This window comes from Pyrus communis, chromosome 15, assembly GCF_041283825.1.
Source record: "Pyrus communis isolate YQ-2024b chromosome 15, ASM4128382v1, whole genome shotgun sequence".
NCBI lineage: Eukaryota > Viridiplantae > Streptophyta > Magnoliopsida > Rosales > Rosaceae > Pyrus > Pyrus communis.
This window is the reverse complement of record NC_142579.1, coordinates 43,061,026-43,085,252: the sequence shown is the minus strand read 5'-3', so window position 1 is coordinate 43,085,252 and position 24,227 is coordinate 43,061,026. Positions and strand designations below refer to the sequence as shown.

The window sequence follows — 24,227 nt, the reverse complement described above, 5'->3', positions numbered from 1 at the left end:
TGCATTTTACTCGAATCTCTGAACAGCAGTTAATCGTTGTTCTTGATCACGCCTTTGAACAACCAAGAGTTGATGTGACCACAGTGGCCTAAAGCCTAACATACGCATATTCGTTTGCATACTTCCTTTTGAAATATGAACAAAAACACATACAATTTAGTTTTATAATTACATTTACTTTATGATGAAAAACAATCGGACAACTTTTTACAAGATACAAGCAATTAATCACATTTTATCTGGTGCAGCGGTGCATATGGAAAACAATTACAACCGAAAATTTGAGTGAGGTAATGGTAATGGAAATGGTGATGGGGGTGTATTTCTTCAGCTGTTCTTGTGTTTGTCACTAGGGTGTGCTGTGCTCGGTGTCATTGTTCCCAAACTCTGGAACACAATTTCCCTTGATGTTGGATACTCTTGCACGATGGCCAGTGTGAATCGTCGTTCCTGCAAAATGATCAGACTGTCAAAGATGGTGATTTACAGCCATTGGAGTCTGGAGATGCTGGCATGTGTGAAACTTATGACTAGCATAAAGATCAATGGGTTTGGCCTTAATCTTCATATCATACCTGACTAGGCCAAACATAGCAGGTGAACACATTTAACTGTGGCTGGATGACTCAAATCATGTCATTTAGGATCTGAGTGTCTGTTTCATGTATTTCAGCGCAGACCTTAACATAGCCCTAGCTTTCCTATCTGGAGTGCAACCAGACATAATCATTTCTTCATACACTGCTGGAACCTGAACCAAAAACATGCAACTTGTACATTCGAATGAAACTTATAAGTGAAGGCCTGGTTGTTATGCATGCAACGACAATGCAAAGGTTATCTATGATGATATATGAAATTCATACCTTATAAAATTTATCAACGCGGATAAAGGTTTTCATAAGTGTAGTATACGTAACTACATCTGGTTTCAGGTCCTGCAGTTACAAAGAAGCAAGATCAATTGTTGTACCAATCTGTGCAGTAACAGTAATTATGACAACATTAGAAATGACTTGCATTTTCCTTCATGTACTGCAACACAGAAAAGGCCTCAGTATCCCTTCTATCTTCACCAAATGCATTGATTAACGAATTGAGAGCCAAGGGAATGGGTTTTAATCCATCTGCTCTCATTACCTTAAATGCGTTCAGTGCTTGCTCCGACAAACCCTGTCAAACATTCACATGGAAGATCAAATGGATGTTCAACCATCACACTCACGGTAAGAATCTTATCCAATTCACTATCAGGATCCAAACACAAAGATAAAGTAGTCTGAAGCAAGACGAATAGCCTTCTGGTTGATATCTATCTATAGCTTCAGCAATTAGAAATAAATACACACACACACACACATTAACATTAGTGTTGATAAGACAACTTACTCTTTGTGCATAGGCATTAATTAAGGCATTGTACATTGCCGGGGATGGTTTCATGCCTGCAGACTTCATAACCTCCAAACACTCTATTGCATCAGTAAATCTCCCCGACTTTCCATAAATGTCAACCAATGTGGTATACGTAACTACGTTGGGCAGTAAACCCTGAGCCTGCATCTTCCCCAACAAGCCTTTCACATCATCCCACCTTTGCTGCTCCCCAAAGGAATTGATCATGATGTTATAGGTGGTGGCGCAAGGGGCACACCCACTTTGCCGCATTTCCTCAAACAGCTCCTCTGCCCTTACATAGCGGCTTGACTTGCAATGACAATCTATAAGCGTATTCCAGGTGACGGTGTCTGGGTGGATTCCCTCAGATAGCATCCTTTCAAGGGTAGATGATCAAGACAATTGGACTTTCCAAAAGTGTCAATCATGACATTGTAAAAATGCCTATCGGGTCTTACTCCACTGCTCTTCATCTCCCTCAAAACTTGGAACGACTTTTGCCACTCCCCTCTATCGCGGTAGCTGGCTAAAATCCTGCTGAAAACATAAGAATTGGTCTGCACATTGCCAGCTTCCATCTCTTTCAACACAATTCTTTTGCTTTCCCACCTGCCCGCATTCGCGTAGGCATCAATGAGCAGGCTGTAAGTGTGCTCATCGGGGGAAATGCCGCTCTTCTCCATCTAGGAGACGATGGATTCGGCATCTTTTAGTTGACCTGCCTTTACATAGCCTTTGAGGAGGGCATTGTAAGCCCTGGTCCTGGGTTGCAGTCCTCCTTCTCTCATTTCCTCGAAGATAGCTTCGGCTTCTATTATCCTGCCGGAATTCCCTAAGGATGAGATGACAGCAACCAGAGTGGCGGTTTTGGGGCTCAAGCCAGTGGCCTGGACCATGGCCAGAAGGTGCATAGCCTGGGAGGGCTCGCCGGCTTTAGCAAAAACAGCAATGATGTCGTTGAAGAGCTGGCCATCAATCTCAATGCTCTCGGACTCAATCTCCCTGTAGAGCTTGAGCATGATTGGAGAATCGATCTTGTTGGAGCGGGTGAGGGACTGAATGATCAAGCTGTAGTTGACAAAGTCGGAGCTGTAACCGTCCTGGCGCATGCGGGACATCAAATGGAGGGCCTTCTCGAGGTCCCCGTTGCGAGCACAGGCGCCGATGAGGGCATTGTAGGTGAGGGGAGTGAGGGATTGGCGCTGGGAGAGCAAGAAGGCCTCGTAGAGCTTCTCGGAGCGGCCGAGGGCGTGGATGAGGATGGAGTAGAGGAGTTCGTAGGAGAAGCACAGGTTGTGCTTTTGGAGCCACGAAACGACGGCGTAGGCAAGTCCAATGGAGGAGGAGGAGGAGGAGGAGGCGCAGAGGGATTTGAGGAGAGAGTGCCAGAGTGGGGCGGGGACAGCGCCGTAGGACTGGGCCAGCTGGAACTCCGTCGGGTCGAGTGAGGTTGGGGAGCAGGAGGAGGAGGCGGAATCATCATCGGATGACATGGAGTTGGCGACGAACGTGAGGAGGGGACCGAAGTCGTGGGTGGAAGCGCCAGCTTGGTCGTCTCCAAAGCGTCGTGTCGAGGTTGAGGTTGAGGTTGGGGTTTACTCTTGTCTGTACCAACACATACCAGTAGTTGATCCTTTTATTTTTATTTTTATTTTTTTGGAAAATACTTCCATTACAGGAAGGATTGCCCGAAACTTAAACCGCAAATTAAAGACGGCTCATTCCAGAGGCAAACCTTCATTTGGCGAGGATCAGAAACAGCCAAAAGCCGCTTGATGAATGTATTCATCGCAACCACAACATCGTCTCCAGCATTGCTCGTCAGTTACTTCGAATTTGAAGACATTTAACCAAGGGTCACGGAGAGATTTATGGACCTTTATAAATAAATCTACTAATTTCAGAAGCAATAATGACTAACTATGATTGTTTTTCTCGTTTGAAAGAATCACAGTAGTACAATTCACACATTAGATAGCTACAATATGTTGTGGATGATGGCGCAGCCAACTAGTAAGATCTTTTCAACCTAAAAATTTACCTCAGACAATAACAGTAATAAATTAATAATAGTAGTGTGGGTCTTGAGATGTTCTAACAAAAAGCACTTAGAATTTAGTCATAAGCCTGCCTGCCATGCTCAGCTGCCAGCCACGAACCTAAACATTTAGGCAACCGAAAGTAGTTGGGATAAGCAGACGGGATGTTGTTTACCTTTAAATTTTGGGGTTCAAGAGACTTGAGATATTCCAACAATTCATTTTGTCCGCCCGAGGATTTCCTACCAACTTGGTTATTTAGTTCCTCAATCTCTGCTTCAAGTAACTCAATGTACTTCTTAGCATCTATTCTCTCAGGGCCAGAAACATTATTCCACCTAATAACTTCACCTGACACGTTCTTCTGTGTACCAAGTGCATAATTTGGTGCATCCTGTAACAGTCACTGGGCACCATTAAAGTTTGTACGGCGGAACCTCTCATAAACTAAAATAGAAAGATTGAAAAAAGTCCTATAAACGACTATGAAAATGTATCAGAAACATCTGAATAGTGAATATCACAAGGAGTTTGCATGTTAATAACGCAGGGGTCGGATGACTGAACTTGCCATTAGGGCCTAATTTCAGTGCCATCAGAAAAACACAATAACAAATAAATGGTAAGCCAAAGCCTTCAAAAACAAGGTACGGTTTTTCTTCAGTAAATGGTAATGTAGTAAAAGGTTTCCTCAACGGCCAAAAGGATGAGTATGGTTCATAAATAGAACTTGAAAAAAAATGAGAAAAATATTACCTTCTTATCTTGCACATCAGGAAGAGCAGCTGGCTGCTCTAAACCTTGCTGAAGTTCCAACCTGTACTGTGCATTCTGAAACATATATCGCGTCATCATGATACTGTACATGAGTTGTGCAAGATTTTCTGCGACCTGAGATGGAAGTCAACCAATCCCACTGAGTACATAAATTCCTTAAATGCAACAACTCAGAAAACATGCACATGGAATTTGCATCAGTTTAAATCAGTCAGCCACCCAAATTCCAACATAAGGAACCCATCAGATAAGATGTTACTATACTCAAGCTGCTATGGTGACGAAAAGAAAGAATAATAGTTATAGACTTACGGGGGTTAGTGTCACTGCAAAATATTGTGGGGGTAATGTTCCAATCATATTTGTCACTGTTTGGCGCATTGCACCAACAACCTACATGAGTAAGCGTGAAAAGTGTTGTCAATTCAGTGAGAAGGCATGGAAATTGCATAAGTAATAGTAATAAACCCTCATTGACATTAAGATGGTATGCACTAATGGCAAATAAACATATAAAATACCTCCCTTTTACAAACAGCTCCATGAATTCTGGCTGCACATTTTTTACATACTCCAACAGAATTTCTCTCCTGCTCTTTGGCTGTCGAGTTGAAAAAAGTAGCCAGCAACAGCAAGTAGTTCAGTCAATGATATGAGCTAGCTAGTAAAACAATCATCTATGTGTTTCAACTAAATATTTGGCGATGAGTGATGAGCATCATCACCAATTCAGCGTAATGAGTAAAAACATTTTCCATGAAAAATCATGTAAACTGATTATTACCACACTTCTAAGTGTGCATTTGGTGCACCAGACAAACAAGAACACACTTAACTAGTTTCAAAGACCTAACGAGATCAAACAAACGCGCCCTAAATGTTTATTTCAGATGTGGCACAAAGTAGAGTGTCAGCAACAAAACTGTTTCGTCTCGTCTGGAACGGTGGGCTATAGCATGAGAAGTGTTTTGAGTTTTTTAACATTAAAAATACTAATTAGTTGGGCTACTGTATCACTTTTTATTACCCTAATCCATTTAACTAATGAAAAATCTGAAGAGAAATGCTTAGGAGACTCTCTCAAAAATGTAATTTTTCATGGCCTAAAGTGGAAGCCAAAATAGAATCCTTGCAGTAAGAAACCACAGGCAACAAGCACAGGCAAGCACACCAACACCAATTCCTGTAGAGAGTGGGAGTGAGTGTCGAAGAGGGAAAGTGTCGAAGGAATGATAGAGGCAATGAATGGTTTTTTCTAGGGAAAATTAGAATTTCGTACAGTTTTTCTATATCATTTAGATTAAATATTTGTGCATTTTTAAAATTTGATTAAAGTGCTTGAACAATAACCACCTCAAGCTAAATTACATATCATTATTATATTTTTAAATTAAAACAATTTTTGAATTTATCATTTTATCTGCATAATGCATTTTTCTTTATTTAGTGGAGATATTAGTAATTAAACTATATTTTCTCTTATTCCAAATATGTTTTTTCGATCACAATATTTTTTTTTATGCAAACATTTAATATTATTTCTTTTTCCAAGTGGGTTTTTTTTTTTTTTTTCAAATAGTTGGTGATCAACATAAAAGCTCCGTGTAATTTTTTTCAATTTTTTTGTGAAATTATATTTTTTTTGCTGTTTTTTTTAAATACAGTTGTTGACAAATTATTATTAGGTACAATACATTACGTATATATTATCTGCGGGAATTTACAAAAATCATTAATTAGTAAGTTTATTTGCAATTTTGGTACGTTTGATTTGATACATATTGTTAATATTGATACATTTTATTTTGAACACATTGTGTATTGGTACTTTTAAATTATTCTCAATCCTATTTTCTCTTAACGTACTAAAAGAAAAACTTATTTCGGTACATTTGATTTTGTGGAATTTAAAAATATTTTAAACTATTTTGGAAAGAAAATATCTTAAATTGTAGATAATTATTGCTAAATTGTAGCATTATTGTGAAAATAAATTGAATCTAACCATTTTTTTTTTTTTTTTGTACAATTATCTCTAATGGAGACGAGTGTAATTAAAAGGCTAGATTATAGGAAATTTGTTACAATACAATGTGCATATAGCACCAAAATTATGACAAAAAAAGTTTAATCAAATCACTAAAAGACATGAATGTTTGATCTAAAAAATTCAAAACCGAGGATCCTATATCAAAAGATCCATTTTTTTTCTAAATATTGTATAATTCTTTATATATATATACGTTTTTTCTTTTTTTTGGTACGGCACAATAATACCATCGGTAATAGTATCGAAAACTAACGTCTTATCAAAAAATTTCGGTTCGGTACAATACCGTGCCATTACCAATTGGCAAAAATCAATATGGAATGATTGGCATGGTAATTTGGCAATATATTTCACCCATAAATTCTTTTTTTTTTTTAACAAACGATATTATCTACACTAAGAATGAAGGAAGCGAGCCTAGCTTCACAATGGACTCGTTTTTAAAAAGAATCGAATCTAAGACTTCCATCCTTAATTTTAAATGCTAAAAATTAATCACTTTAACCAACACTAAAAAAATGTATAGTTTAAATTAATATTTCCGATGTCATTACTGCTACATGTGGCTCTTATAGAGTATAGCCTTTCACCACTCAATGCACTCAATCATAACTCATGAAAGTTGTTCATCAATTCCATAATTACAGACCAAATTAGACATTTTTGAAGTTATAACAAAAAAAAAAAAAAAAAAAAAAAAAAAAAAAAAACAGTAGTGTACACTTCTTGCCAAAAAGACACTCAAACATAGATATCTCTTCTTTGATTCTTAGTATGCAAGTTTATTAATTTCTCTGATCGATTAGTAAGTTCCTAACCACTTTATTTTTAGTTCGTGACGCAAATTTATCCGGTTATTATTGAATTTTGAGAGTTCATGCTTAAAATTTTCAAATATTTTAATATTTTTGGTATGCATAAATTGAATTATTATATATAATTTTTTTTATATGTTTGTTGAAAATATCATAAATTGTAGCAATAGTCTTTTAACTTTAACTTAATTGGAGCAATGATTTTTTAACTAAAAATTCATTACCATTGGTCTATCAACTTATCAAAATGTGCAACTATGATCTCTCAACTAAAAATTCATTACAATTGATCCCTCAATTGTAATCCAACTAGAGATATGGTCCCTCAACTTTAACCCAATTGTAGCAATAATCCTTCAAACATAACTCATTTTGACAAAAGTTTGACGAAGTTGACAAAAAACACCATAGCTACACATTTTTGATGAGTTGAGGGACCAATAGTAATGGATTTTTAGTTGAGAGACCATTGCTTCAATTGGATTAAAATTGATGAATCATTGCTTCATTTGATTAAAGTTGAACAACTATTACTACAACTTACTCGAAATTAAATTAAGTTTACTATCATATAATTTTGTGCAAGCACATAAAAAAAAAAATAAATAAAAAAGAGCATTGCTTTCGTACTAACCCACCCACCCATTAATTTCAGGCTCCGCCATTGGAGAGACAGTAGTCTACTCTATCGTAGTGCTAGGTGCCAGGCTGCCAACCCCCACACCCAAGCCACATTGCACGACCTCAAGTCTCAGCCTCTGCTGGCGGTGGGAGGGCGGTGGTGCGCGGTGGTCGACCTGTTTCGTAATTCATTCATCCAGATTCCAACCCCAAAACCCACACAAAGCAAAATCAAATAAAACAGAGAGGAGGGTGATTGAGTCAAAGTGACCCGCCGTGCCACTTGTACTGTACCAATGGCTTTTCATTTCCAGCGCCGCCGCCTCCACTACTACCACCGCTTTCGCTTTCTTCTTCCCCTCATTTCCGCCATATCCGGAGCCCTTCTCGTCCTCTTCGCTCTTCTCTTGGTTCTTGCTCCTTCCCCTCTCGATGTCAATAACCTCTATCAACGGCGTCATTCTTCTACGGTGCACTTTCTCTCCCGCATTTTCTTCTTATTCACAATTAACAATTCGTATGATTGGATTCGTATCCTAATTTCCTCTTTTCCTTCTAGTTCGATGTTGCCGTGGACGACGATGCCGTTGCTGCACGGCTTACTGTCTTTCGTGTTCCAGTTAGGGGTTTTTCTCTTTCCTTCTCAATTTCGGATGTCAACCTTAATGTAATGTTAGGTTTTGTTTGGATCTTTACGGCTTCTCTTTACTTGTTCAAAATCAGAGCGGTGGAGGGAGATTGGATCGTGATATTTGGAGCTCCAGGAATTCCAAATTCTACTATGGATGCAGCAATGGCACCAAGAAATTTCCAAGTCTGTTTCCTTTTCCAGTTTGCTTTTCATTTAGTATACCCCAGTCTATAGGATTTCGTAATTGATTGACCAAAATTATGCATTGTTGCTGCCTATTTGTGGTTTCTGTTATATGTTTGTTTCATATGGTTTTCGTAAAATGACACTTCCCTTTGTGTTCACAGTGACATTGGTGTTTAGAATTTCATCCTGAATAACTATATTGTTCATATTTGCAGATGTTGATGAAATTACGCGTCCTAATAGGTACTTGGCGATTGCAACCAGTGGAGGCTTGAATCAACAAAGAACTGGGGTAACTTACGATTTTACTTTTGTTTATCTTCTGCAGCATTATAGTCATAGTTACTGCATTGATGTTTCCTTGAGGATGTCTGAGAGGATACTTGATTCCACCCTATCTCTGACAGTTCAATTGATGCATAACCAAGGTAAAAACATAAAGGGATTAAAATATAGACTAAGGCCTCATCTAGCAGCTCAAACTGTACTGACTATTTCAGCTGGATAGGATAAATAGTCCGGCTGAAAGAGTTCGGATAGTACTGATTAAATTAGTCGGGCATTTGGTGCTGTGTCGGATTAATCTGTGCATCGGATAATATGTTGGACTATAATAATTTTCTAAAAAAATTTCACAAAATAATTGTTGTTGAAATGAAAAAGGGGAGAAAAATAAAAAACCACAAACCAAGAAAAATTCACAGAGGACTTTGTTTTCTATTATTCCTCAATTTTTTGGAGAGGAAATGCACACAGAGGACTTCGTTTTTTATTTCAAAAAACCAAGAATACTCATCGGAGAGAAAATTGGGGCTGACTGATTTTGGGTATTGGGCTGGGGAAGGGCATTGACGGAATCCGACTTGGAGAAGGAGGGGAAGAACCAAGTGGGGCCTCCAGATATCAGCCAAATACGCTGGATCGACAATGCCCAGCAACCACGATGTTGTCCCTGCGTGACTTCGTTCGAAGGCGGATAGGAATACGGGGTTGTACTCGGCCTTTGAGATGGCAGATTCCTCAGCTTTCTGCCCCTCTTCTCAGTACAACCCTGTGGAATGCACCGTTTCGCCGCCGTTCTCCACTCGTCTCTCTCTCACTCTCTTCCTTGTTCCTCTGTGTGCTTTCCGCCCGACGAGACAGGAAATTGCTCGGCGATTGATTGCAGAGGAGTGGCGGCCAGGGTGGAGAACTCGTCGAGGAACTGCTTGAAGGCCCAATCTAAGAAGTTGTTAAGGGCGGCCTCTTGGTCGCATTTGTGCTTCTTGATTATATAGTATTTGTATAGTTTTTTTCGCTTTTAGTGGGGAACTTACTCTACCTATAACTTTGGTAGATAACAGATGCCGTTGTAGCAGCTCGTATACTGAATGCTAGTCTTGTTGTTCCAAAGTTGGACCAGAAATCTTTCTGGAAGGATGCAAGGTCAGTCCTTGAATCATATCTATGCTGCCATATTTACTTGCAATCCAGATTTTGTAATCGCATGGACATGTCCCAATCAATTGTTTTCTTTTGCAGTAACTTTTCAGAGATTTTTGATGTTGATTGGTTTATATCATTTCTGTCAAAAGATGTTAAAATCATAAAACAGCTTCCAAGAAAGGGAGGTAACATGTGGACGCCATCCACTATGCGTGTTCCAAGGAAGTGTAGTGAAAGATGTTATCAAAATCGTGTATTACCTGTTCTTTTGAAAAGGCATGTAAGTTTTCAGTTCTCTTAAGCTTCTAATTCTTATAGAATGTAGAAACTTCGTTTCCTCTGTAAGTTGCATCAGTACTGCCTTCTCCTTTGCTTACTTTTGTATCCTGCAGTTTGTTTGCCAACTTTTAATTTTGAAATATATGACATTTCCATGTTTCGTGCACTTACATTTTATCCAGTGCCCAATCTTGTGGACCAAATGGTTCTTGTCTGAAAATCTCGTGGTCAGACATTTTGTTTCCCTAAGAATTTTATTGCATTTGAAATAAAAACAATATATTCAGGCAAGCACATGAGCTAAGCCCCAGGTTTGGACTCGTTTACTAAATATGTATAAGTTTAGCTTTGATCATGGCTCTAGTGAATGATTTGATCCCTTAATGGATGGCACCGCTTGTTTGCATCCCTAGATACGTCTTCTTGAATTATCTTTCTACAAGTATACATAATTTATGTAAAAGGCACTTATTAGTTTTCATTCTGTGACAGGCTATTCAGCTCAACAAGTTTGATTACAGACTTTCAAACAGGCTGAATACAGAACTGCAAAAATTAAGATGTAGAGTCAACTACCATGCTTTAAAGTTTACTGACCCAATACAGAAAATGGCTAAAAAGTTGGTTCAACAAATGAGGTTGAGAAGCAAGCATTACATCGCATTGCACCTGAGGTAATTTTATCCATCTTTTTTTTTACTTTTTATGTTTAGAACAACCATTTAACTAGCATTATTGCTCTGTCTTTCTTGCATATTTAGACTGAGCCATAAAATTGCAGGTCAAACCTTGTTCCAATGATCATAATCATCATATTTCTGTGTACATTAGTATACCTGCTTTCCATATCTAGTTGATACGTTTACAGAAACATGCATACAAGTGCATGTTCATGAGTAGACTAAAACAACCCCCCAGATTCCTTCACACGGGCAACTAATAGGCTGCACCCATATTAGAAACAAGATTCTGCAAATTCTAAGGCTTACTTGTCAAGTTGTTTCTTGATGCAATTAAATGTCTACTGTTACAGGTATGAACCTGATATGCTTGCATTCTCAGGATGTTATTATGGTGGAGGAGACAAGGAAAGGAAAGAATTGGGTGCCATACGAAAGAGGTGGAAGACTTTACATGTAAGGATTAATTGATGTTCTTTTGGCTTTATGTCATCTTATGTCCCCTGAATCAACTACTGAGAGTAAATTGATTCAAACCCGATCTTTGTTTTTTTATTTTAATAAATGTGCAAGCGCAAGTTGTGTGTGTACTTATGTTTATTTAGTAAAGCCAAGGAGGTGTGTATCAAGTATGAGGTGTGTATCGAGTCTATTTATATCCCATTGCTCTGTATCTATAAGATGTATTTTGGATGGAGTTGCAGATTAGCAATCCTGATAAGCCAAGGAGGCATGGGAGGTGTCCACTTACTCCAGAAGAAGTTGGTCTTATGTTGAGAGCACTGGGTTATGGCAGCGATGTTCACATCTATGTGGCATCAGGGGAAGTCTATGGAGGAGAAGAAACATTGGCACCCCTTAAGGCACTATTCCCCAACTTTTATTCGAAAGAGACAATAGCACCCAAGGAGGAATTGGAACCATTTTATTCATTTGCTTCTCGCATGGCGGCACTTGACTTCATAGTTTGTGATGAGAGTGATGTCTTTGTCACCAACAACAATGGCAATATGGCCAAAATATTAGCCGGACGAAGGTGTGCTGTCTTTCTTTCCTCTTTTCATTTCTCTTCTCATCTTATTCTTCCCCACTGCCTGCTTAGTTTTCACATCTTTTATTTGTTGCAGGAGATATTTTGGACATAAGCCCACTATTCGTCCAAATGCTAAAAAACTCTACCGGTTGTTCCTAAGCAAAGAGAACATGACCTGGGGAGCTTTTGCTTCTAATGTTCGTACTTATCAGAGAGGCTTTATGGGTGAGCCGAATGAAGTGAGGCCAGGCAGGGGTGGTTTTCATGAGAACCCATATACCTGCATATGTGAAGATTCTCAGGCCAAGGCCAAGAGGGATGTGGGACCTAGAAAATATGGTAGGAGTAGTAACAAAACAGGAAAAGACGAAGTAGAGTTTGATGCCCAAAACGTGGAAGATGATCCAGAAGGGCCTGATACTGATGAGGATGAATATCAAAGTGCCCCCTTGGACAATGATTTGTTTAACAGAAGAGGCGTGGATTATGACGCTGTCAACTCCGAGGAACCTGAATTGGAGGAGATGCTTTCAGACTAGACGGTTCTATCTGGACCCTTGCTAATAGTTGTCAACTGCATTTAACTGATTCTTATACGCAATTTCTTCGTATTCTCCATCAAAATTTTCAAGCTCTAGACGAAAGTTTTGGATACAATTCCTCCTATATCTACTGTATATAAAACTAAGAGGATAGACAATGTGCATCCCACATATATGAACACTGGCACAAGGTTCATTGGAGGGCAGCAAACTGATTTTCGACTTGTGAAACACTCTGGGCGATGCGATGGCATCCGGAAGTGACCAGAGTGGATGATGGATTTTCAGAAAGCAACGAGTCGGAAACGGATTATGTGGGCTGAAGCAGAGAATGGGTGTCGTAACCATGGTTGGCTTGAGCCTTGAGGCTTATTCGTACTAAAGATTTTTGGGCGGCTCACAAGAGGTTAAATGTTTAGCTTCTCTTCAAGTCACCTGAGATATCAGAGAGGTGCGGGGATGGGGTTCATTCTTATACGGATGTTTTTACCAAATTGAGAGACAGACCGCAGCTGTAAATAAATTTTAAACTTGACCAATAAAAATTTCCGAATTTAAGTTCCGGGACTTGCTAGCATTTTCTATACATGTGATTCCATTCCATTTTGCAACCTAGAAATTCATGTTGCCCTTAATTCGCATGCAAATGTCACGATTTTCAAAGACCATCAGGATGTTGGAATCGCTTTAGGCCACGCTAGTCTTTTTCTATCTATTATTTAATTTTGGGACTTGGGAAAATTCATAGAAAATACTTCTCAAGGTCAGTAAATTATAAGACCACTTTCAAAGTGTTTAAAACTTTGCCCTTAATTCGGACCTCGCAAAACTAACAAAAAAATAAAATCAATTCAATTTTTACAAAAACTGTGAAAGTCACTATTTTTGTCCATTTTGCCACTTTCTAAAAAATCCATTGACAATTCAATTCCATATCATTTTTGTCCTCCCTCAACTTGTAAAATTTATAGTTGGGACTTCTCAAAGACCATCGAATCACTTCAGGCAAGAACACTTTAAATACTAGAAATTTACGTTGGGACGGGTATGGATGAAGTACGATGCAGCTCCCCAAATAAATAGTGCGAAAAAAGTAGCAGCAGTCACCTAAACTCAAATCTCAAAACAACTAGTGGCAACTGAAAGAATGAATCAAATGAATACTAAAATGTCCGTTACAAAAGACCAGTTTCAGCCAATATAATTGGACGTCGATCAATATTCTAAACTAGACCACCTAATTTTGGTCACCCTTCATTGTGGAGAAAATTCATCTGGTGGTTCATCAACTGAAGGCGACGATGATCCAAAGTCAAGGGCAGGGTAGACGCCAGGTGGCCTTTCTCGAGGTTTAATTGACAGCAATTGGCTAGAGTCACCAACGACATCTGCCCACCCGTAATGCGGCTCAGCCCTTCATAAAAAAGTGAGAGATCAAATTTACTTTTACAGTAAGAGCAATACCAGAAGATGTAATCTAAATTATTTATATTTGGTTCCCCTGAAATCCTTTTGACTGCTTCAACATACTATATGCAGACAGAACCATTACCAACTCCAGACTCTTACTCGTAATAGGTCTCCTCATCCACAACAATATCCCAGCTTTCCCCTGTCGTGCTTTTCCCATATTTGTGCACCTTACTGCAAAGAGAGAGCAAGTTAACTTGTCAAAGAACAATAGATGACAATGCAGTTCAGCATTTTTATTTCCTTCCGTACCCATTTCCAAAGTGCTCTTCTCCCCATGTCCTTGACCAACCTAGACATGAGAGAACAAAAAACAGAGTTACATCAGATTAAATTATTGAAAAGTTGAATGAACATGAAGATCTGAATAATTGGAACATATTCAAGACATTGTATATGTTTGCCGCATGGTATACTAGTTACCCAAGGAAACAACTAAAGGCAAACAAATTTTGTGTTAAATCATAGTTCAAGGTGCTTGCACATACGTTCACCGCTTGGAGATACATGCCATGTCTCCCCTTGTCGCGAACCTATGCCAGCAAAGAACTTCTCTTCCCACTTGTCTCCCCATTTGGTTCCAAGTTCAGTCTCAGCCCATTTATCAGTCCTGAAAATTATACGTCCAGCGTATATCAACGACTAGATACTTTTTAGCTGCTGTATTGTTCTTCATACTTTTAACTGTAAATGGCCAAAATGATGATACCAGATGGCAAACGAATTTCTGAATTTAAGAGGAAGGAGAAACAATGAAGACTTTTTTTTTGTTTTAATATGAACAGATGAAGAAGTAAATCAAGTCAGTTAGAGAAAACCATTTGAGAACAGATCCCCTTCCATCATAATGCTCTCCCCACTTCTCCCACCAAGACTGCTCATTAAGTCTACCGTATTTGTGTGCTCCTTTCTCGGTCCAGCCTTTAGCATCATATTTCTCCCACCTGCATCCAAATTATAGGTAAAAACCGTCCATGCATTTTATCTATTTCATCAGTTATTTCGTGCGTTATAATGTGAATAAAAATTGAATTAACAACAAACCGTACTTTAGCTTACCATTTCTCATACCATCCAGCATTTTCCGTGCCTGATTTTGCTTGTTTCTGTGCACTTCTCTCAATCCTCGCTAAATTACTGTGCTTACAAAGTTGCAGCATTAATTTATATTGGGAAACAATGAAGCAATGAGAAGGTCAAGAAACACAAATTTTAAAAAGTTCTATAACTACCGCTTACTTAGTAAGGGTTAAAAGTAATTCTCTAAAACTTAATCAAATAGAGATAAGATAAAGACCTCCATTCATCTTGATGAAGAATTTCTTGCCATGTTTCCCACCACGAATCCCCTTCAGCATTTCTACCAGATTTCTCCACACCTATGAAAAGATAATAGATGCGAATTATGCATTCCTATCTGTACCCATACCCATGATACAGTAGTGAAATTAGTTGAAAGACTGACCGTAAAAGTATACAGGACAGAACACTGTCTTTAAAAACAGATATTGATTAATTAAACCAGTATGTAGTGAATGGTTGCCGCTCAATGCCCTTAGATATTTGTGCAAGTTTGCCACAGCAGTGGGAAGTGTTGAGGTTCAAAAATTTCTAAGAACAAGGATGAATACACAAAGACTTGTGCCGACAAGTTTACTTATTAGAAGACCTTAAAGGTTTTATATTGCAGCAAAAACCTTATTTTCCATCTATAAAAATGAATGTGTTGCTTTGTTTACATCGAATTACTCTGAAGGTTGTGGTTTTATTCAGGACAATGAAGAATCTAAGATATCTAATTCATTGAAATTACATAGTGATGGGCATGGTTAATGATATCCAGCAGTTGAAGATGAAGACAAGGAAGAAGTATACCTAGCTCTTTGTATCCAGTCCAGTCACTTTTCTCCCACCACTGTCAATGAGATCAACAAATCCAATTAAATGCATCCACCTGGGATGATACTCAATGGGGTTATAAAGACAAAGTCAATGCAGCAAGGGACTTAGAATATGAGGCTAATTTACAGGTAGAAGGATGTCCAAGTCCTCCTCTACTTGTTTAAGGCTTTTGAGTACGAAATATAAGGCGCCTTGGTATTACAATCCTAGAATTCAGTGATAATTATTACTAAAGTAAACAAAATGACAGTGAAGAAGGTTAGTCAAGTCATACATGGCAGAGTTAAAAAAGTAAAAAAAGTAAAATAATTATGATAAATTCTGATAAATACCGTTTCTTTCCATTGTGAAGAAGCGTCGTGGGAAGTACCACCCATCCTTGTCCACCTACATCTGTAGCCATCGTTGCCAAGGTCCTCGCCACTTTCGCGGTACCAAGTAGTGCCATCTTCATTGGTGCCAGACTCATTTACATTTTCGTTTAACAAGCTGATGCCCCACTCCTTCTCATTGGCAATGCCAGTATCTATAAAAAAAAAAAATACCAAACACCACAATAATTCTCAATGATAAATCAAATATGTTACTAATTACCTACCAACACCATCCATGAAGGCCAATGATGGTACATTACCATCTTAAAGTAAGTAGAATGATTGATTGAATAACCTCTTTTCGGAGGACTGTCGCGAGATTGTGGACCAGAGTTTCTTGGGGTACAGCGAGGGTAGTATTTCTCTTGTTTGGACAGGAAGCGAGATCTGCAGCAAAATACAAAAGAGCCAATGAATTATAAACACCAAAAGCCAACTAGTTTAAACCCTAAAATAATACTAGACAAACAAGAGAATGGAATTGAAGTATTCCTTGGGTAAATTGCAAATTCTAATGCAACGTACTGAGCAGGAGAAGAAGAGGAAGACGAAGCAAAGAAGGGCAATGCGGCGGAGGCCTGGACTCCAGCAGCTCTCTGAGCCCTTTTCTTGGAATCGAAGCACCACTCTTCCGCCTTGTCGAGGCTCTTTCCGGGCCGGATCGGAACGACGGAGTCGGAGCAGCAGCAAGTGATTCGAGTGACTGCGGGTGGGTCAGCCATGGGAAGGCTAAGTCTTGTCCTCCGCTTTCTGATATCCCGCAGGCGGGCGGCATTAGTAGCAGTAGAAGGGTGGGGGTGGGGATGGAAAGCGAGGCGGAGGCGGGTGAGCTTGAAATCAGGCGGAGAAGCGAAGCCTCTGGAAGTGGCCGCCATTGCGTTTACAAAAATGCCATCCGAATGAATCCCAAGCGGAGGAGACGGAGACGGAGACTGAGAGACTAGTCTTTCTCTCTCTATGGGTATGGGTTTTGGTTTAATTAAATTAATTGATGAATGAGGGTGGAAGTAGTGATTGGTTACTAGTTAATATATAAAGAAAGAAAAAAGGGAAGGGAAGGGAAGGGAAGAAGGGAGGGGGAGGGAGGGGGCGCCAATGAGAGCAACAGAGAGAATTTCGGGCGAATCTTTGTTTAGCGACATTTGAAAATGGACTGATTGAATGAGGTGGGGGTGGGATTGGGTGGGCAGAAGAACAAACAAGGAGGGAGGGAGGGAATCGGAAGGCCTCGCCTCCTTCTATTCTCTTCTCTTCTGTGAATCAACCTTCCCCCGCCTTCTCCTTCTCCCTCTCCCTTCTTGACGTGAGAGAGATAGAATGACGGTGGAGTAGGTATGTGGTGGGTGTGAGTTTGTAACACGAGAAATCGAGGATAAACTCTGAGAATTGGAGAAATTTGGCAAGTTGAGATTATTCGGGTGGAGTGAGTGAGATCGGTGGGTCGGTGGTTGGTTGGATGCAAGTGCGACGCAATCGGGCATGCCATCCGTATCCAATCCCCAGATTTTATCATACCACCGTTGCATTGCACGTAAACAGACCGGACTGGACCCCACTTCCGTTCTTTTGTTCTGTTTTGTGTTACTCTCCACCATGGCTCTCTCTACCGCTGCCACGTGTTGCAGACTGAGCCATCGCTTCCTTCTCTTCCACAAGTCTTCAGTCTTGCGAAATTAACTAGCTGTGCTACTTTCAATCCACTGCTTCAATTGAGAAAGCTGATCCAAAACGTTATGGTCCTTCCTCATTGTTAAAATAAAATTTCCAACAACACAACAGTCAAAACTTGTTCCGAATGGACACCATTTACAGGACTTGGAATGTCCAACACATTGTCACATGCTCGGTGAATTCGAAACTCATCCTTTTTGGGGCAAGTTTGTTACTATTTTACAACTAAAGTCCACAAAAGAGTTTATATTTTGCTTGTTGCAAGTAATCAAATAAAAAATATGTGCAGTTATGAGTTAGTTTATCCAGAAGAATGTAGTTTAAAAACAGGATCAATCTTCCCCCACAACAACTGTTTCAAAAAGAAAATTAATTTAACACATTATTTCTAACCTCATACAAACCCCTCTAATTTTGCAATCACTAGACTGAACGATTACTTTAAAATCAACGATCAAGATTAAGGTAAAAGTGTTGAAATCGATACTAATAAGTAAGTGCATTATTTTAGGTCAATTAGTTATAGATTTTGTTAAGGAATTGGTTGAAAAAAACCTAGTTACTTTCTTTTTCATATTTTCAGTCAATAATCAAGATGCACACTTAGAATCTCTCTTTTTTTATGATTAATCGTTTTTCCGGATGAGTTTTGACGGAAGGCCAATTAGAGGAGATTGCCCAATACTATATCCAGTTTCAAGCCCGAAAAGAAAAAGCACTAGGCAGAGGGCTTGAGCAGCACCTGCTCGGCTACTCCTAGTCTCTCTCCACTTGCCTAGGCAGAGGGCTTGATCTGCTATTCCCAATTTCATGTCCGTCATCTGGTTGCTTGACACGCGTCTAACCACAAGGCAAATGGCAGCGTCTCTCCTGGTTCCGCCACGTGTCAGTACTTGGCGGCGTGATGACATGGCCGAGGCACCTGTTGAGCTTCTCAATTGAAGTGCTAGCTTAGCTTGTGGACAAACGATGATGCATTTGACGAAAAGAAGGATAACGTATCTTACGTGTAAAGCAGGACGTGGCATGAGAGTCATGGTGTAACGATTCCCACGTGTCTGGCTGATACAACAAGTGGGAAAATTTGGTCTCCTCTCTGCTGTTGGACGACGAGGAAACCAAGCCCATCTCTTTTTGGTGTCTGGATTGGATATCATCACTTGATCAGGAAGTTGAGGCGCCTACAAATCCATCTTTGTCAATTATCATGCCAAAACTACTTTTGACATTTGAAGTTTTGAGCGCTACCACCCCATAAACCAAAACAAAAATCCACCTTCGGGAGTCTTAGATTTTATTGGGTAATAGGAGACATATTTCCTTGTGTTTGTCTCTCGTATTGCATGAGACGTCGCGCAATCAGAGATGCAAATACTCCCCGCCATCCCCGTTGTACGTATCTAAGAAAAGACGTGGGGCAAATTGATCACCAACTCCTCTGAAATTCCTTCCCAATCCGACTTGGAAAGGAACTAGTGGATCAATCCTTTACAAAAGAGACGCTGGTTGATAATAGAGTATATGCAGTGGTGTGGTAAAAGGAAGCGGATAAAGAAGAAAAACAGTGTGAAAGCAAGGAAGCAATGGACAAATAGATTAGTAGAGCAGCACAAATGTAAATTCTGAATTTCCATTGTTAGGAAAAAAAAAAGGGTCCACATCCTTCAGACGAGAGATGATCAATCAAAATTAGTAACAGTCGCACATGTTAAATAACCAATTATTCAAGTTAACATTCACATACTTGATGGGGGGGGGAAATACAATGAGCTTATTTAACAAATACGAAACCAAAGTAAGATGAATTGTACTCTCAACACATGAATGAATGTCAATCGATATCACAACAGTACCCTTGCCTGTTCTGCGCTTTTGCTTTCGCAACACCCAAGTTTCTGCTATGTTTGAATCGGAATTAAATTATTTTGCCACTTGAGGTATATATTCACGGATCATAGCACACCCAAAAAACTTGAACTGGGACCTGATCTCTCAGTAGAGTATTCTGTGGTCTTCTTTTGTGATCTTTCAGAACAGACGCAAACAATGATATCCAAAATCACACACCAAGTAGACCAATCATAATAACAGGGACCAGTGTGTCAAACCTTATTTCTTGGAGAGAAATGGCTTCACTGATTCTACAACTACCTGTTTGTCATGGAAAAGATAGAATTTCACATTTATTAGACAGAGTTGAATTGGTTAGTGTGCACACTTCTTCCAAAACACAGACAATACACGCCTGCGAAAGGATGAAGCATTTGATGCATATGCGAATTGCAGCCGAAGCAAGTTACAAATGCATATGAAACTGGCATCATTTAACAGAACATATCATAAAATTCATGCTCTTACTGAAAAATAAATGAATGATTTGGAACAAATATATTTTATTGTTCCTAGTGGTTCTTACCCTTCCATCATAGGATAATGATGCGAAGATCCAAGGCTCACGAGAGCTCCAAGCAAGGCCTAAAGTTTCAAGTAATAATAATTTAGTTTTAAGATTATAATAAATCAATTATATGCCTCAGGAGTTGCCGTAGTTACCATAAATACTGTCTTCATAATCACTGTAAGAGTTAAGCAATGGATTAATCCGCCTAGTAGGTGAGTCAACCAGGCTGACAAAACACGATAAGAACCATCGGTAAAATCAAAGAATGTAATTAGTCAACACAAAAAGAATCTATGGAGTGTCAGTGCATGTAAACTACCGCCAAGACTCGTCATCGCTAGGTGGAGAAGCAAACCACAGGTTGACAGCTGAGTCTGTGCCAGAACTCTGCAATAGAATACTTTTATCAGAAAGTGTTCAATTGACTAAAACATGTAAAACCTTGTGTGTGTGTGTGTGTGTGTTGGGGGTGGGGGGGGGGGGAGGTGGTGGGGGTGGGGGTGGTCGGAGAGAGAGAGCGCAAACCAAAATCAGCCCATCGTACTCAGGGTTATACCGGACAGCCCATGTCCTGAAAATATTTCAAGAGGTAACAATCAGACAATTAAAGTCCACAATTATTGACACTTCTTTGACACGAGTATGAACATCCCAAAAATGCTGAAACATGCACCAATACACTAAGGATCATCAGGCAAAACATGCCTGAAGGGACTGAAATGCAACAGTACACAAAAATTTTACCAGTGTGTGTGTCCTGGAAGCTCCTGGATAGGCACCTTTGGCTTCCTAAGATCCCATATGCGTATACCAGATTCATCTTCTGCAGTTATCTGCAAAAGTGTTCACAATTTGTGCTATATTCACAGGAACAAACGATAGTGATAACTGCCATGTTGAGAAATGATAAAAAAAATAATAACAATATATTTTGGAAGACAAAAGTGCACCGTCATTCATTTTTTTTTTTTTTTTTTTTTGAGTTTTAACGAAACAAGCTCGGTACTGTTCACTTTTAACGAAAAGGACATTTTTACTCTAAAAAGTTACTCCTGGTACTATTCACTTACAACACCATTTTGTCCTTTTGATTAAAACTCAAAGTTTCAAGCCCTTTTCTTTAGTTTTCCTTTTTATTTTTTCCAGTGAAATGCTCTAATGTATTTTGAAAGTAGACAGATTTCTTGTGAGTTGAGAATACTGTTACTCAATTTCTATGCAAAACAATAGGCTAATCCTTGTCTGTGTGTCAGTGCATTTGTTGAAACATGCAAGTTATGTGAACATCTTTCAAGTTCTCAAATTTAGAATTGGTCGAGAGAATAATTGAAGAGAATGAATTAAATATAGACATGAATGAAACAAGCACACTCAGAGGGGAAAAAGCTACACTCTTACAAGGACATGTTTCTTCTTGGGATTATAATCAACATTGCGAACATGAGCATGCTCAATAGAATTTGTCTTCCTGCATATAAACGGAAACGATTATTGATCAAGAAGGGATACTGACTACAAAAACCTCAAACAAGTAACAGTCCCTAAAATAGTTCTGTTCATTCTTGGTTGATAATAAATATAATCTGCAAAATGACAAGCCAGTCCATATAGTAGTAGTACAGCAATACCCTGGTGGCTTCATGTGAACTATCAAAACTGAATATATGCTTCACACGAGAATTTGAATAATTAAGTTTGAAAATCTATGTTGGCCCTGTTTAACAAATAAAAACAATGCCAGTGCTAATACGTACTTCATTGTTCGTAAATCCCAAAATTGGATGGATGATTCACAAGTCGCTGCAACAGCATTCATATCATGCGGATCCCATGCACCACCAGACAAGTAGTGCATCACACCAGCTGACTCCTGTGATTGTACCTGGACTCAGCGAAATGACCTAAATAAGAACAGTCTGAAATTCAAAGTGATAATCCATTGACTTCTAAACCTTTTTAAGATTTTGAAAGGACAATAGTTTTATTATGGTGAATACAAAAATTACGTGCGAGAGAGGACAATTTCGTTGTCTTTGCCTTCCTCCCCGACAATAACCTTTTCTTTTTCTTGGGTTCATGCATGAGTAAATTTCGATGAAGTGGGAAACCATAATAATTTAAATCTTGTAAAGAGATAGAACTCTGGTTACTTCCATAAACATGTACTACATATGTGGATGATTGACAAGAAATCTCTAAAGGAATTTCATCATAAAAAATACCTGAGCAGCTTTTTTGGATAAATCTAAGCTCCACAAGGACAGATTTTCTTCATCAATGCTGATCAACTTATCATGCCTTCCCGATGGCCACCAAAGAATGCTGTTCAATTGTATATTCACATCGCATAAGAGAGTCAAAGAACAACATGGGAAGAAACAATGAGTCCAACAAAGTTCATACCAAACCACATATCAAAACAAATAACACGAAATTAAACTCGAGTTACATTCACAAGAAATTTATAGCAAAGTAATACCTGTTACAAGAATATAACCACAAGAGCACACCAAAAAGTCCTCCACAAACTTACATGAGCCAGGAACATTAGACGAGCAACTTCCTTCTAAGCATAAGATAATGATTCCTTAAATTTAATTACTGTGGGTAATAATTTATATTTCTAAATTCTTTTCCTGTTATGATATAAATCTTCCTATTTTATTCAAACAAAAGAGAAAACAGAAGAAAGGAAAAAAATGATTGGAAAGACGAAAGATAAATCGAAATTTATAAAACATAATTGGGCAACTAAATGATACCGAGAGAAAGGGCAGGGTAAACATACTGACCATTTGATCTTGCCAACTTGTGAGTCGAGGGAGGTAATTCTTTCCAACTGAGGGGAATTCAATTCACCATATAGCTCAGGGATCTGCCATATTGCTGCTCCGTATGACTCGCCTTCAAGCACATTGAACTTTATAAAAACACTACCAATGTCTGTGACATACTGGACTTGCAGAGAATTGAAAGCAAATAAACAAGTATAGAAGCAAGATAAAATAAAAGAAATGTATAATTACCATTATTAGCTTAAAACTTGAAGAGAATTAGGAAAGATAAAAAAAAGTAAAAGCATCCAATGAACTGTGAGAATATGTGATCAAAGCATTGTTCAACGGTATCACATCAGGGAATTTGAAATAATCAGAAAAAGAAAAAAAGAAAAGCAATTACCAGTGGAGTAAACAGTAGAGAAGATGCGTTGGTCGAAGGGACAGGAAGCAAGATCCCAGATCTCGTTGGGGTGAGAAAACAAACCCTCGCACACGAGTTCGGTTCCATCGGAAGAGAGCCGAATCAAATGCACCTACTCAATTCAACATTTCAATTCGATTCGATTATTCAGATCCACTGGTTTTATTTGAAAGAATTCGAAGAGGGGGAAGAAGGCAGGCAAACCTCGTTTTCTTCTTTGAGACTGAGAGTGCCAGTGATGAAGCTAGTATGATCTGTGTCAGCTTTAACATCTGATATACATCTAGCCTGGCCGATTGTTCGAATGCGAATCGGAATCGGAATCATTAGGGTTTATGAATTTGGGGGAAAAGAGAGTAAAAGTAGGGAAATGCGAATCACCTGGTATTTCAGACCATATCCGATGCCCGACGATCCTCCTTGCATTGCGATTTGCCGCTCCACTGCCTGAAACTGAAACTACGATCTTTGCTTTGCGGACTGCAACTACTTGTTGCATACAAGTTGTATGATACAACCACCCGTCCTCACCTCGCTCGACCTTCGATTCTTTTTCTCATTCCATTTTCGTTTCTGGGCTAATGTCGTAAAACGCGCCGTACAGGCCCACTTAAAAATGTTGAGAATATTATATACCAAACAAACAAAAAGATTATTAAGAGCATTTCTAACGGAACTGTTAAAATGTTCAAATGTTCAAATCAACTTTAACAATTATAAAAGGTAGCAACA

At 38.9% G+C, this 24,227-nt stretch overlaps 4 protein-coding genes and 1 pseudogene across 5 annotated transcripts; 1 reads left to right on the top strand and 4 right to left on the bottom strand.

Annotated features, from left to right (window-relative positions):
* Positions 1-109: 109 nt before the first annotated feature.
* LOC137715916 (Pentatricopeptide repeat (PPR-like) superfamily protein) lies at positions 110-2,988 on the bottom strand. The gene is given in 6 exon segments (XM_088685703.1): positions 110-450; positions 576-751; positions 867-938; positions 1,021-1,173; positions 1,390-1,787; positions 1,790-2,988. Coding segments are annotated over 5 exon segments (1,836 nt in total). The 5' UTR covers positions 2,892-2,988; the 3' UTR covers positions 110-450; positions 576-640.
* An 82-nt stretch (positions 2,989-3,070) lies between these two features.
* On the bottom strand, positions 3,071-4,574 carry LOC137741451 (uncharacterized; annotated as a pseudogene).
* A 3,136-nt stretch (positions 4,575-7,710) lies between these two features.
* Positions 7,711-13,038, top strand: LOC137742083 (O-fucosyltransferase 16). Its single transcript, XM_068481832.2, has 10 exons — positions 7,711-8,170; positions 8,260-8,319; positions 8,424-8,514; positions 8,733-8,809; positions 9,854-9,942; positions 10,039-10,222; positions 10,714-10,895; positions 11,255-11,357; positions 11,606-11,937; positions 12,029-13,038. The coding sequence occupies exons 1-10, from the start codon at positions 7,997-7,999 to the stop codon at positions 12,471-12,473; spliced, it is 1,737 nt and encodes a 578-aa protein (XP_068337933.2). The 5' UTR covers positions 7,711-7,996; the 3' UTR covers positions 12,474-13,038.
* A 571-nt stretch (positions 13,039-13,609) lies between these two features.
* Positions 13,610-17,751, bottom strand: LOC137741003 (protein EARLY STARVATION 1, chloroplastic). Of its 2 annotated transcripts, none has more exons than XM_088686410.1 (11): positions 16,748-17,751; positions 16,518-16,609; positions 16,181-16,374; positions 15,822-15,861; positions 15,244-15,325; positions 15,006-15,083; positions 14,765-14,890; positions 14,435-14,556; positions 14,199-14,238; positions 14,029-14,120; positions 13,610-13,890 (listed from the first exon to the last, which is right to left on the bottom strand). In XM_088686410.1, the coding sequence occupies exons 1-10, from the start codon at positions 17,095-17,097 to the stop codon at positions 14,042-14,044; spliced, it is 1,203 nt and encodes a 400-aa protein (XP_088542536.1). In that variant the 5' UTR covers positions 17,098-17,751; the 3' UTR covers positions 13,610-13,890; positions 14,029-14,041. The 2 variants fall into 2 exon arrangements, with proteins under 2 accessions (XP_088542536.1, XP_068336916.2); XM_068480815.2 differs by having other exon boundaries at positions 14,046-14,120.
* A 1,754-nt stretch (positions 17,752-19,505) lies between these two features.
* On the bottom strand, positions 19,506-24,116 carry LOC137738682 (WD repeat-containing protein DWA2). Its single transcript, XM_068478161.2, has 13 exons — positions 23,877-24,116; positions 23,700-23,783; positions 23,475-23,607; positions 23,087-23,198; positions 22,517-22,616; positions 22,049-22,176; positions 21,693-21,762; positions 21,039-21,127; positions 20,820-20,865; positions 20,614-20,681; positions 20,447-20,520; positions 20,310-20,368; positions 19,506-20,044 (listed from the first exon to the last, which is right to left on the bottom strand). The coding sequence occupies exons 1-13, from the start codon at positions 23,919-23,921 to the stop codon at positions 20,003-20,005; spliced, it is 1,050 nt and encodes a 349-aa protein (XP_068334262.2). The 5' UTR covers positions 23,922-24,116; the 3' UTR covers positions 19,506-20,002.
* Positions 24,117-24,227: the final 111 nt, after the last annotated feature.